The 13,473-nt window shown below is 39.2% G+C and overlaps 2 protein-coding genes across 3 annotated transcripts; one reads left to right on the top strand and one right to left on the bottom strand.

Annotated features, from left to right (window-relative positions):
* Window positions 1–3,634: 3,634 nt before the first annotated feature.
* On the top strand, window positions 3,635–5,165 carry LOC130982197 (uncharacterized). Its single transcript, XM_057906089.1, has one exon. It carries the CDS (start codon window positions 3,698–3,700, stop codon window positions 4,964–4,966), a length of 1,269 nt encoding a protein of 422 aa, XP_057762072.1. The 5' UTR covers window positions 3,635–3,697; the 3' UTR covers window positions 4,967–5,165.
* A 945-nt stretch (window positions 5,166–6,110) lies between these two features.
* On the bottom strand, window positions 6,111–8,622 carry LOC130979257 (uncharacterized). 2 transcript variants are annotated; one of them, XM_057902656.1, is made up of 3 exons: window positions 8,423–8,569; window positions 7,902–7,960; window positions 6,111–7,767 (listed from the first exon to the last, which is right to left on the bottom strand). In XM_057902656.1, exons 2-3 carry the CDS (start codon window positions 7,902–7,904, stop codon window positions 6,274–6,276), a joined length of 1,497 nt encoding a protein of 498 aa, XP_057758639.1. In that variant the 5' UTR covers window positions 7,905–7,960; window positions 8,423–8,569; the 3' UTR covers window positions 6,111–6,273. The 2 variants fall into 2 exon arrangements, with proteins under 2 accessions (XP_057758639.1, XP_057758640.1); XM_057902657.1 differs by lacking the exon at window positions 7,902–7,960 and having other exon boundaries at window positions 8,423–8,622.
* Between the last annotated feature and the right edge of the window lie 4,851 nt (window positions 8,623–13,473).

Genomic DNA, 13,473 nt, shown 5'->3' with positions numbered 1-13,473 from the left:
ACATTTTTGAGGTCGTAACAGTCGTTGGTGGAGTGACCATATATTTTATGGTACTCGCAATACTCGCTGCGACTTCCCCCTTTTTATTTTTAATAGGTCTTGGGGGTGGCAGCCTTTCAGTGTTGCAAATCTCTCTGTATACGTCCACTATAGAAGTCTTTAGAGGAGTATAAGAGTGGTACTTCCTGGGCCTCTCGAGACCGAGCTCTTCCTTTTTCTTGACTTCCCTTTCTCTCTCCCTAGAGGAGGAAGTGGGTCCAGGTCGCGAACTCAGGTCTCTTAGCTTTGCATTCTCTTCCATGTTGATGTACTTCTCGGCCCTTTCTTGTACATCACTTAGAGAAACGGGGTGTCTTTTAGATATGGACTGTGAGAAGGGGCCTTCTCTAAGTCCGTTGACTAACCCCATTATTACTGCCTCTGTGGGCAGGTCTTGGATCTCTAAACATGCCTTGTTGAACCTTTCCATATAGGCTCGTAAAGACTCTCCGGCCTCCTGTTTTATTCCCAGGAGGCTCGGTGCATGTTTTACCTTATCTTTTTGGATTGAGAACCTCATCAAGAATTTCCTTGAGAGGTCTTCAAAACTAGTGATGGATCTTGGGGGAAGGCTATCGAACCACTTCATCGCTGCTTTCGATAAAGTGGTCGGGAAAGCCTTGCATCTCGTAGCGTCGGAGGCGTCAGCTAGATACATCCGACTTTTGAAGTTGCTAAGATGATGCTTTGGATCCGTAGTTCCATCATAGAGGTCCATATCAGGGCTTTTGAAGTTCCTTGGAACTTTTGCCCTCATTATGTCCTCGCTGAAAGGATCTTCTCCGCCTGGGAGTTGATCTTCTCCTTCATCGCGGGAGTTCTTGAGGGTGGATTCTAGCTGCAAGAGTTTTCTTTCTAACTCTTTTCGCCGTTCCATCTCTTCTTTAAGGTACCTTTCGGTTTCCTTTTGCCTCTCCCGCTCTTGTTCCAATTGCTCCAGGCGGCTATGGACCAATCCCATTAGTTCAGTTACGTGAGCTGGTCCGCCTTTTTCTGATTCACGCCCATCTGAGGAATTTACCTTCGGATTCTTTACTCCGGAGGTACCCTCTCTGTGTTGATCATTGTCTTGATGTTGGGCTGTGTCTTCGTTGTCATTGCCCATGTCTAGATTCTCTTGCTCAGAATCTGTTTCGACATGGCCTTCTTCGTGGGATCTATCCGCCATTGATGGATGATCTCTCGGGTCCCCGGCAACGGCGCCAATGTTACGGTAGGTAACCGGAGATTAATACAACGAATGGCGTTTGGCGGCCCAAGTATATAATGGAGGAGAAATCCGGGCAGGTCCGCAACTCGGGAGGCTCCGTCCGACTTGTGCTCGCGTGTGAATGGGGGGTGGTACCTGCAAGGACACTCCGATGCCTAAGTTAGCAAGGGTGTAAGCAGGTCTTAGAGAGTATTGGACTTAGAGATACCTGAGGGGTGTCAGTGTATTTATAGTGGTGAGCCAATAACCACCGTTGGAGTAGTGCCGTATCTTTAGGGTGGTAACCGTCCCATTATCTTAGGGAGGTTAAGATATGGCTTTATGAAGTGGTTAGAGAGATTTCAGGGGCGGTTACTCATTTGAATGAGTATTTATCTGCCAGCTAATCTCACAACCGACTTCTTCGTACTAAGTCGTGGTTGACACCGACCTCTTGAGTGGAGGTGGGTGCTTCGCTAGGCTTAATCTATTGGATCAGGCCTTTCGATTGGACCTGGGCCCTTAACATTGGGCCAGGGTATGAACAGTATGTAATGAAATTACCTACAAAAACACTTCAATTCTCAAGTTAACTCTCAGTTAACTGGGGTTAGAATCATTTTATAATATGAGAGTGAGGGGATTTGCTTCATTTTCCGATTAATTGCAAGTTTGCTAAGAGGAAGAGGGAGGAGACCACTAGATCAATAGGTAAAGTAGGGTATAGACATATTGATCATGGCTGATGTGCATGGAGAAAGGCAGTTTTGTAACACTTTTAGAATTTTGGAAAATAGTTTTTAATACAATAAAAAATTGAAAACTCGTCAAATAATCAACAATAACTCTTGTAAAAAAAAAAAAAAAAGTAAAAAACTGATGAACACATTCTCATTACTTTTTCTTCCTTCCAGGCCAAAATTCTCATAAACCAAACACATGAACATGTTAAAAGTATTTGCGATTGTGATGGAAATTAAAATGTTATTATTTGAAATAATAAAATGCATGAAAAAAAGTTAAACAATCCCAAAACTTCCTCGGAGAAAATGAAGTGCTTTTGGACCATTACTCCTATTGCGTTTTGGTTTTAATTTGCGTTTCTATAAGTTGAAATAAAAATGGTTAATTAAAGAATAAAAATATTATTTTTATATCAAAATCAAATGGTTAATTAAAGAATAAAAATATTATTTTTATATCAAAATCAACCACACACACATATATATATTTTGTTCAATTTATTTTTAATGTATATTTATATTTTATATTAATAATTAATAATTAATTTTAATGACTAATTTTAATATATACTTAACATTGTTGATTAAAAAAATATAAATTAATTTAGAATGTTTCACGTCTTATCATTATTATTATTATTGTTATTATTTGTTACTAAATTTTTTTTAGGTTATAATGGACACACACACATATATATATATTTTGTTCAATTTATTTTTAATGTTTATTTATATTTTATATTAATAATTAATAATTAATTTTAATGACTAATTTTAATATATACTTAACATTGTTGATTAAAAAAATATAAATTAATTTAGAATGTTTCACGTCTTATCATTATTATTATTATTATTATTATTATTATTATTATTATTGTTATTATTTGCTACTAATTTTTTTTTAGGTTATAATGGAGGCACTTGTCCCCATAGCTTAGTGCGTAAATCCGTCCGTGTGTGTATATATATATTGAGAAAATGATAATAGTATTCCTATTTTTAATAATATTATTTTTTATATGATTTTTTGTATTATATTTTATATAAATTAAAAAAGAATATTATCCTAAAAGTGATATTATCATCTCTATATTTTTTGGATACATATATAGGTATATCTTTTGAATTTAATATTTGATGATCTCAAATTAGATTCTTTATTCATTTACTTTTGGAAAATAGTATCTAAGAAGATTGGTAAGCCTAGAACCGGAAAGAATAATTGTTGAGGTAAAATTGTTCCTATGTACGAATTATACCAAAAAGGAAGATTGTGTGAGTGATTTAGAGTGATTACGTGCAATTTTTGGAGATACTGATAATAAAAATAATAATGGGAAACCAGACGAAAACGAAATCGAAAAATAACTGAAGTAATCTGCTACTGATAATAAGTATATTTTCTTCAGAAAAGGAACAAGCGAATATGAAATATAAATAATTAAAATAAAAATAACAGTTAAGAATTAGTTGTTGCAAGATAAAATGTCCCCACCATAATAGAGAAAATTGAGGGAGGAAGCAAAAACAGAAAGAAAAAATAGAATAAATCAAAATATGCAAGGATACAGGCTGTCACATCCAGTTCTCCTACTCAACAAAAGAAGCCTTCATTCTGTCAGCCATCAACTAAATTAAAAATAAAAAATAAAAAGGGGTTGGCATATATACCCAGTCTTCTCCTATTCCTTCCCTCCATAAACTCATCAAGTCTCATCTCAACATGGATCCGTGCCACTACGTGCGGCTCCTCGTTGGAAACTTGGCCCTGAAATCACCGGCGTCATCCAAGCCCTCCTTCTCCGGCAAGGTGCACCCTTCCACTTCGTCGTGCTTCTGCGAGATCAAGCTCAGGGGAGCAGGTTCACAGCGATCCCACGCGGCCACAGTTCCTATAACCTCAGACACGCACCCTACTCCGCACTCCATGGCCGCATGCTTCGACTTCACCAAACCCCAAATTGAGAAGCTCCTGAGTTCCAAGAAGCCCACCACCATCACCATCTCCCTCTACAAGGGCCGCGCAAACACTTCCTTCTCCTTCTTCTCCTCACCCAAACTCCTCGGTAAAATCTCAGTTCCCATCGATTTCACCATGCTAGACTCAAAACCCGTCACGTTCCACACCGGCTGGGTTAACCTCGCCAAAGCAGACAACAAATCCTCCTCCGCCCAGTCACTGCACCTAACAGTCCGGGCTGAGCCCGACCCGAGGTTTGTGTTCCGGTTCGACGGCGAACCGGAGTGCAGCCCGCAGGTTTTTCAAGTAAAAGGCGATGTGAAGCAACCGGTTTTCAGTTGCAAGTTCAGCTTTCGGGACAAGAATCAGGGACAGTTCCAATCTTCTTCGGCTAATGCGAATCACATGGCGGAGCGGAAGGGATGGTCCATCACAGTCCACGATTTGTCGGGTTCGCCAGTCGCCGCGGCCTCCATGGTCACGCCCTTCGTTCCCTCACCCGGGTCGCACCGGGTCAGCCGATCCAACCCGGGAGCATGGCTCATAATCCGACCCGACGGGGACGGCACCTGGAAGCCTTGGGGTCGTCTGGAGGCCTGGCGGGAACCCAACAGCTCCAACGCCGTAGGGTACCGATTCGAGGTGCTTCCGGCTACCGCCGATCCCGTGACCCTGGCCGCCGCTACTATCAGCTCCCAGCATGGCGGGAAGTTCACCATCGACGTTGCTACCGGCGTGACCCCTGTGAGCACTCCACATGGGAGCTGGGATTTGGGGTCCCGGTCTCGACCCGGATCAGGATCGGGTGTGGATTTCGGGTTGGACCCGATGTTGATGTATAAGGGGTTTGTGATGTCGGCGAGGGTGGACGGTGAGGGGAAGTGCAGCAAGCCGGAGGTGGAGGTTGGGGTGAAGCATGTGACTTGCACGGAGGATGCTGCGGCTTTTGTTGCTCTTGCGGCGGCGATGGACTTGAGCATGGACGCTTGCAAATTGTTTTCTCAGAAGCTCCGAAAGGAGTTGAGGCAGTAGAACTAAAAACATAGTGTGTATTTTTTGTCGTATTCTGAGTGCCGTTTCTGTCGGTTCAGCTAACACTATTCTAATATTCTTGGCGCTGGATCAAATTCAGCACTAACCCTCCTTTTGTTTTTTTACGGTTTTCGATGATAACTATGTACAGTTGGGAGATTGGAAGTATCAGTTTAGTATTATTTTTGTTATTCTTTTACCTCTTGGTGAAGTTTTGGATTCGTATTTTGCTTACAGATTAGGTCTTGTAAAGCTTCTGTTTTTCAATTAATTGGTTCTGGCACAAGTAGAATTTTTAATTCATGTCTCGTGCGTTGTAACGGAATGCGAGATTGAGCATGAGAATCCTATGTGCTGTCTCAAGTACATGTATCTTCTGTCACGCTTAGGTTTGCACTATTTCATTGCTACCATTACTGGACATGTACATAATAAGTTAATAACTTAATAGGGTTTCCTGGAACCCGCACATTACTTTCGCTCCAACATATCCTTTAATAACATATGATTTTTTTTTTCAGAAGTACCTTGTAATTTTTATAGTATCCTCATTTTTTTTATTTTAAGAAATTCATCCCTATATCTCCCTTCATTTACACACTCCAAAATTCTGTGTGAATGAAATTGTTCTTGACTTAAAAATAAAAGAGGCATAAAATAAATAAATGAATAAAGAACAGTGGAAAAGGAATAATAGGATACAGCATTTGCTGTGAAATTCTTTTCAAAATTATGCGTGGCCAATGGCCACGGAGCAAACGGCTTAGAAGAGTCTGGGACTTATTTCAGTGGATTTTCCTCAAGTTAACATTCTTTCAATTTAACCATAGTTGTTTGTAAGATTGAAGAAATTTCAACTAAGAGACGACGGTGATAGGATTGTGAGGATTCAAGTATAGAAGCAATGACCAAACACGTAACGTAGTCCAATTTAGACAATTTTGAAAAGCACACGACACAACACCCAAAATGAATCGTAAGAAATTGGCTAGTCACCAATTTGGTTTCTCACGTTGTGCTGTATCCTTGCTGTCCATTCTCTAGCTCTAGAGTGAAACAAATTTTTCCTTTCTTAGCACAAAGTATGTAGCTTTTATCCTACTCTAGTATGAAGACAAGGATTGTGTAGTATGAGACATTCGACTAATCTACCAAAGAATTAAAGACTTTGATATGAATATCCACCAAACTACCTTAGTACGTTTTTCAAACACACTTACAAGGGGTTCAAGTGGAAGGGTTTGGCTAACTACACAAGGTTAAAAAGAACAACTTTATCACTTACAAAACATGACCATGTTACGAGTTTATTCTATTGCACTTTTGTCACTATTATCTATTCCATTTCTAATACCGGCCAACTTATCCGGATCAGTCATCACATCCTTGATAACATGAGAATCAGTAGCATTATGATCATCTGAACCAGTAGTTCCCTTCCCAGTGAATGACTCTGATGATTCTCCACTTTCACCTGTCTGAGTGTCATCCTTCAATTTCTCATTGTCATTGTCGTTGACATCTGTGTTCTTCATGTTCAAATTTGAATTACTCCTTGTGTTGCTTGTTTCACTGTTATCCTTGTTCACAGTTTTGTTTAATGCTACAAATCTTGTTACCTTTTGGAATTCACCAGCAGCTGCATCGACATCTCCATTTTCTGTTTTGATAGGGTCTGTTGCCTCAGAATCAGGAAGGTTTTCTTCAGATCCTCTATTGCCTCCCTGCTCTGTTCCTTCTCCTGTGACTGTTACATTCACTGTATTATTTTGAGCATGGTCTGATTCGGAAAATATCCCCGTATTATTCTGTTTAGATGAAGTGTCAGCTCCAGTTCCTGTCATGTTATTGCTGGCAGCACTGGCTGCTAGTGCTACTGTCAAATTACTGCTTGTCTCCGAGTTATTGTGAGAATGTGTTCTGTTGGTATTATTTAGATATGAACTATCCGCTGGGATGGGCAAAGTCTTGTTTACAGTTTCTTTACCAGAAGTTGTGTTAGACGTTTCCCCCGGCATCAGTTGAGCTCCTGTGACCTTAATATCCAAATCAGTTTGATTCCCGCTACTTTCTTCTGTAAAAGTAGTCTCAGTTTCAGTGCTACTTGAATGAGTATCATGAGTCACAGCACTGGAGGCATCATCGCCCTTGTAATGCTCCTCCCGGGCCTCATGAGTGTTGTGGTTTTCAACTGAACCCTCCTCCTTTTCCTCATCCTCACTCTCCTCTTCTTTATCTTTCTCTTCCTCAATGAGCTCGTCATGATTAATATCCCTCCCTGAATTCTCTTTATCCTTTTCAGCTATCTCGTCATCTCCTACCTCTTGTCTGTCTTCCATCTCCTCACCTTTGTTTTCATCTTCATCTTGCTCTTCCTCTTGTCCCCTCACTCCGTGCTGGCTCTCTTCTTTTCCTTCTTGTAATTCTTCTTGTTCATGGAGTTCATGCTTGTTTTCATCCTCTTCCTCCACGATATTCTCATCTTCCACTTCTTCCTCATGCTTTTCATTTTGATTTATTTCAACCTTTTGTGCATTAAGGTCTTTTCTACCAAGTTTTGGAATCTGATGTGCAGTATTGTCATCAAATTCCTTCTTCTTATCATGTGAGTGCTTAATCTGATAGATCAACCAGAAGCAAACACAAAGCAACAGAATAATCTGCAGAACATGCTTCACCTTGATGCCTTTGGACCGCTGGTTCCGACTTGGCGACCGCCTTATCATGTTTAACTTACTTACAACGCTCAAGTTCTTACTTTCTCCAAATAGCCTGGAACCGAATAAGCAATGATCAGAGTCCTACAGAGGAAACAGGTATGGAGTTAGATGATAATTTCTATGCATTTTGAGTGATAAATTACAATGTCAACCAATACAACTGTAGAAAATGAACAAATCATGGTGGACGGCTGTCATTATGCATAGTTATTCACCATGATTTGACGTCATGCTTAGAAATCCATCTCTGTAAAGTCCGAAAGGAATCCCCTTCCTACAAAGTTATATCAAAGCAGCTAACAATATTTGTCCTTGCACAAATGGCAACACCATCATATAACATACATAAGGAGAAGAGGGGAAATGATAATATCACGCAAAAAGCAATCTATGTTACCAGAAAATTTCTACAAATGCGGGCATCATAATGGTTTAATTTAAGGGATTCTCCAAATCGAATATATTTATTGACCGAGGAAAGGAAACAGGGTGCAGCAGAATGGAACATTTTTAAAAAAAGGAAATACTGAGTGAGAAGAAAGAGAACTAAGGAGGGGTTACAAAGCTGAAAACAATTTCACGCGAAACAAAAAGAAAGAGCACACACAAAACCCTAAAAGAAACCCCAGAAGACGAAGAAAAAAAGGCAAGTAGGAAATTGATAGAGAAGTATGGAACTTTGAATGGGGAAAGAAGGCCAAACATTGGTCCAAAAATGAAGAGGAAAGGAATTCACCTGAGTGAGGGAGGGGAAGGCAAGTAGGGAAGCACGCAACGAGTTGAGAGCTGAGAGCCTGAGACTGTTTTTTTAGCACCAAAAGTAGTCAGCTCGTCTTTGAGAATGCCACTTTGACCTCGCTCCTCTCTCCCCTCTGCTTCTGCCAATGCTACATTCTGCAATTGGCTAACACTTAATTCAAATAATTTTTTATTATTGTGCTACTTTTACATCACATAACCTAACCATTTTCTTTACAGCTTAAAGTAGTTCCTTACTATACATTGTATAACTTTTTGTTTCTCCATTATAATTAAGAAATTAACTTTAACATAAAAATACATAATGTTATTCACCATTTTTTGTTTTTGATATTAGAGTAGCAATATTATTTTCAAATGTGGGATCGAGAAATAAAAATTAGATCCAATTTGTAAGAGGTATAAAAATCGGATCATTCGATTTATGAGAAATATAGAAATTAGACCGAGAGATTTTTATTAAAAAAATTTAAAAATTTAAAGTACAGAAATTAAACTCTCCAATTTATATATCTGTCACACTTTTAAAAAATACCAAAATTATAAGATTAAAATATATCAATATTTTTACTTCCATACCAAAAAAAAGCCGTTATTCAAAAAAATTTAATTAAAAAATTATGCATGTAACCGTAGTAAAAATACACATTTTCCTTTATTTTAATGTTAATATCAAAAGTTCATAAAATGTTCAATCTTACATTAATATCTCTCTCATAAGAAGAATATAAATGAATGAATGGTTGGTTATTGCCGCCCATGAAATGACAAAAATCTTGGTTATTGCTAGAAAGAAAAATTGATTCTCTTAAATTTTTTTAATTAAAAATATAAAATAAGATTTTTAATTTTTAAATATCTTTTAAATATATATTTTTTAATTTTATTTATTGATCCGTACCTGAATAACTCGAATATATAACGCTACATCTCGGAACTAAATTTTAAATTCAAATACTTCGTCCTATTAAAATAATCGACCCCGAACATTTTTAAAGTGTCGATACATATCTTGGACATGACATGTACATAACGGTCCATTGTGTAACAATAAATATAGGACAAATAGGACTATAGATTCATTCATTTTCACTCACTCTTAAAAAAGAACTCTAATTGTATTTATAAAGATCGATTACTAACTTGAACGTCAGAATCCTTTTTGCAGGTCCAACGCACAAGTCCGGCCTTTGAAGAGCTGCAGTTCACCTGAAGGTCTTGGAGAAGGAGTCTTTCGGGTGTTAACGAGCTATACTTCATAGGGTAGTTCTTGATAGGAATAGTTGGCGTCTATGAAGCTATTTTTCAAAACGTGTTCCCACATTTTACTACCTTTTTCATCTCTTCTTTCTTTTTCTTTTTGCAAGGCATCTTATATCATGACGGACAATGCTATAGCTCTACAACCACCTCCAACTCATGCAGAATTTTTGGCTATGAACGCTGCTGATGAGCGGATATTTTATACGCTTTTTGGGGGTAATTTCATGTAACTTTTAGTATATTTTAGTTAGTTTTTAGTAGAATATTATTAGTTTTTATGCAAAAATTATATTTCTGGACTTTACTATGAGTTTGTGTGTTTTTCTGTGATTTCAGGTATTTTCTGGCTGAAATTAAGGGAGCTGAACAAAAATCTGAGTTAGGCTGAAAAAGGACTGCTGATGCTGTTGGATTCTGACCTCCCTGCACTCGAAATGGATTTTCTAGAGCTACAGGAGTTCAATTGGCGTGCTCTCAACGACGTTGGAAAGTAGACATCCAGGGCTTTCCAGCAATATATAATAGTCCATACTTTGCGCGAAGATAGACGACGTAAACTGGCGTTCAACGCCAGTATCATGTTGTTGTCTGGCGTCCAGCGCCAGAAACAGGTTACAAGCTGGAGTTCAACGCCAGAAACAGGTTACAACCTGGCGTTGAACGCCCAAAACAGCCCCAGGCATGTGAGAAGCTTAAGTCTCAGCCCCACCACACACTAAGTGGGCCCCAGAAGTGGATTTCTGCACTATCTATCATAGTTTACTCATTTTCTGTAAACCTAGGTTACTAGTTTACTATTTAAACAACTTTTGGAGATTTACTTTGTACCTCATGACATTTTTAGATCTGAATTTTATACACTTTGACGGCATGAGTCTCTAAACTCCATTGTTGGGGGTGAGGAGCTCTGCAGCGTCTCGATGAAGTAATGCAATTGTTTCTATTTCTCCTTTCAAACATGCGTGTTCCTATCTAAGATATTCATTTGCGCTTAATTATGGAGAAGGTGATGATCCGTGACACTCATCACCTTCCTCAATCCATGAACGTGTGCTTGACAAACACCTCCATTCTACATCAGATTGAATGAGTATCTCTTAGCTTCCTTAATCGGAATCTTCGTGGTATAAGCTAGAACTGATGGCGGCCACTCTTGAGGATCCGGAAAGTCTAAACCTTGTCTGTGGTATTCCGAGTAGGATTCAAGGATTGAATGGCTGTGATGAGCTTCAAACTCGCGATTGCTGGGCGTGATGACAAACACAAAAGGATCAATGAATCCTATTCCAACATGATCGAGAACCAACAACTGATTAGCCGTGCTGTGACAGAGCATCTGGATCGTTTTCACTAAGAGGATGGGAGGTAGCCACTGACAATGGTGATTTCCTACATACAGCTTGCCATGGAAGGGGCCTTGCATTTATGAAAGTGAGTAAGCATTATGTTGCAGGGATTCAGAGGACAAAGCATCTCCAAAAACCCCAACATATTCTCCATTACTGCACAACAAGTAACTATTTCACACTCTTTTATTTTTCTAATAATTCCAACTGATAATTTTAATTAATATCCTGACTAAGAATAATAAAATAAACATAGCTTGCTTCAAACCAATAATCTCCGTGGGATCGACCCTTACTCACGTAAGGTATTACTTGGACGACCCAGTGCACTTGCTGGTTAGTGGTACGAAGCTGTGTTAAATAGTCCATTAATATTGGCATACACAATTTCGTGCACCAGCTGCTTTGTAGGCCGAGGTCCAAAAAATGGCCGAACTCCTGGCAGCTAAACCAAATAACGATAAGGAGAATAGGGAACGCAAGAATCTTAATAATGAAAATCCGAATGAAGAACATCACTCTAAATCAAACACAAAGATGGGAGGAACACTTCACAAGGCAGAAAGGTGGAGAACGAATCCGTTTTTCGAAGAAATAATGAACTTTCAAATGCCCAAAAACTTTACACTTTCAACAACATTGAAACCTTATGAGGGGATTGGTGATCCCAAAGTGCACGTCACCAAATTCGAGTTCATAATGTTACTATGGTGCCTCTGACCTTATCTTATGCCGATCTTTTCCAACCTTCTTGAACAGAGCTGCTTTACTTTGATTTTTAAATTTGCCTACAAGTTCCATTACTAGTTTTGATGAGTTCACTGATATATTTGTAAACAATTTTGCAGCATCCAAAATCTATGTACGAGACTCAGATTATCTGAGCACAATTAATCAAGGACAACACAAAAGTCTGAAAGACTATATGACGAGGTTTGCAAAGGCAGCGATGAAAATTCCTAATCTAAACCCCAAGGTTCATTTACATGCCTTGAAAAGCGGGCTTCGCCTTGGAAAGTTTCACGAGGCCATTGCAGTAACAAAACCAAAGATGCTAGCAAAATTCATAGAAAAAGTGACCGGACAAATTGAAATCGAAGAACTAAGGAAAGCTCGGAGATTGGAAAAACTATTACCTCGCAGAGACAATGACAAGCAAGGTCGAACGAACAACCTTCGAGACAACAAAATGCCGCTTAAGTTGACACCGAACTTTGACTCATACACACAGTTCAATGCAAGGAGGGAAGTTATAATCAAAGAGATCCTACATGCCAAAATCATCAAAACCCCCAGTAGGGCTGGGACCTATCAAGACCAAAAATATGTCGACAAAAATAAACACTGCGCATTTCACCTGGTGTTCGGACATACAACTGACGAATGTGTAGTAGCAAAAGACCTCCTAGAGTGATTGGCATGGCAAGGGCTGCTGGATAAATATGCCAACGTCAAAATCCAAAAGGATGCGACAACCTCTCCTACAATGGCAGAACAACCAAATTCAACTTCGGTAGCAAAAGACAATGCAATATAGACTACTTCAAACCCACCTCCCCTGACTCGAAAGATCATTAATTACATCTCATGAGGGTTCGCCTACAGACGAATTTCCAGCTCTACCAGGAAACAAAACTACAGGACCATGCTAACCCTCAAAGGAGAGGGATCAAGGCTACATCAGTCGACATGCTCCACCCCGAGTATCACTTTCCAAGCATCTGACTTCAAATCCCAAACCCCAAATATTGATGACCCAGTGGTGATATTAGTGACCATAAGAGACACAACAATTAGAAAAGTCCTCATGGACCTTGGGAGCAGTGTCGATGTGTTGTTCTTATCAACATTTCAGAAGATGCAGTTGAACAAGAATACTTTGCAACCTTCATACGAAGAGCTAGTTGGCTTCTCCGGAGAAAGGGTTCTAGTAACAGGTTATGTCTGGTTAAAGACGACTTTAAGGCACCATCCCCACTTAAAACCTTAGATATCCAATATCTAGGGGTTGATTGCATAATCCCCCTACAACATCATATTGGGGCGACCATCGTTGAATTCTTTTAGAGCTATTATTTCTACGATTCATTTGTGTGTTAAGTTTCATATGCAGGATGACATTATCGCAACAATACATTCCGATCATAAAAGGGGCAAGATAATGCTATAACACTAGGCTAAAAGTCTTACCATCGACCTCAGAATCAATCCCGCAGATCAACTCGGTGTACAATACTGATGACATACCTCTACTACCCGAGCTTGACCCTCGATGTGATAAAGAAGCACGACCAACACCAACAGATGACCTCGCAAAATAAATCTTACTACCAATGAATCACAATGCACTAACATTGGCTATACTTTCAATGTAGAAGAATCATATAAGCTTGTAGCCCCACTGCAAGCAAAAGCGGAT

The sequence above is a fragment of the Arachis stenosperma genome, chromosome 5, assembly GCF_014773155.1.
Source record: "Arachis stenosperma cultivar V10309 chromosome 5, arast.V10309.gnm1.PFL2, whole genome shotgun sequence".
Taxonomy (NCBI): domain Eukaryota; kingdom Viridiplantae; phylum Streptophyta; class Magnoliopsida; order Fabales; family Fabaceae; genus Arachis; species Arachis stenosperma.
The sequence above is the reverse complement of the archived record's forward strand: the minus strand, read 5'-3'. Positions and strand labels throughout refer to the sequence as shown.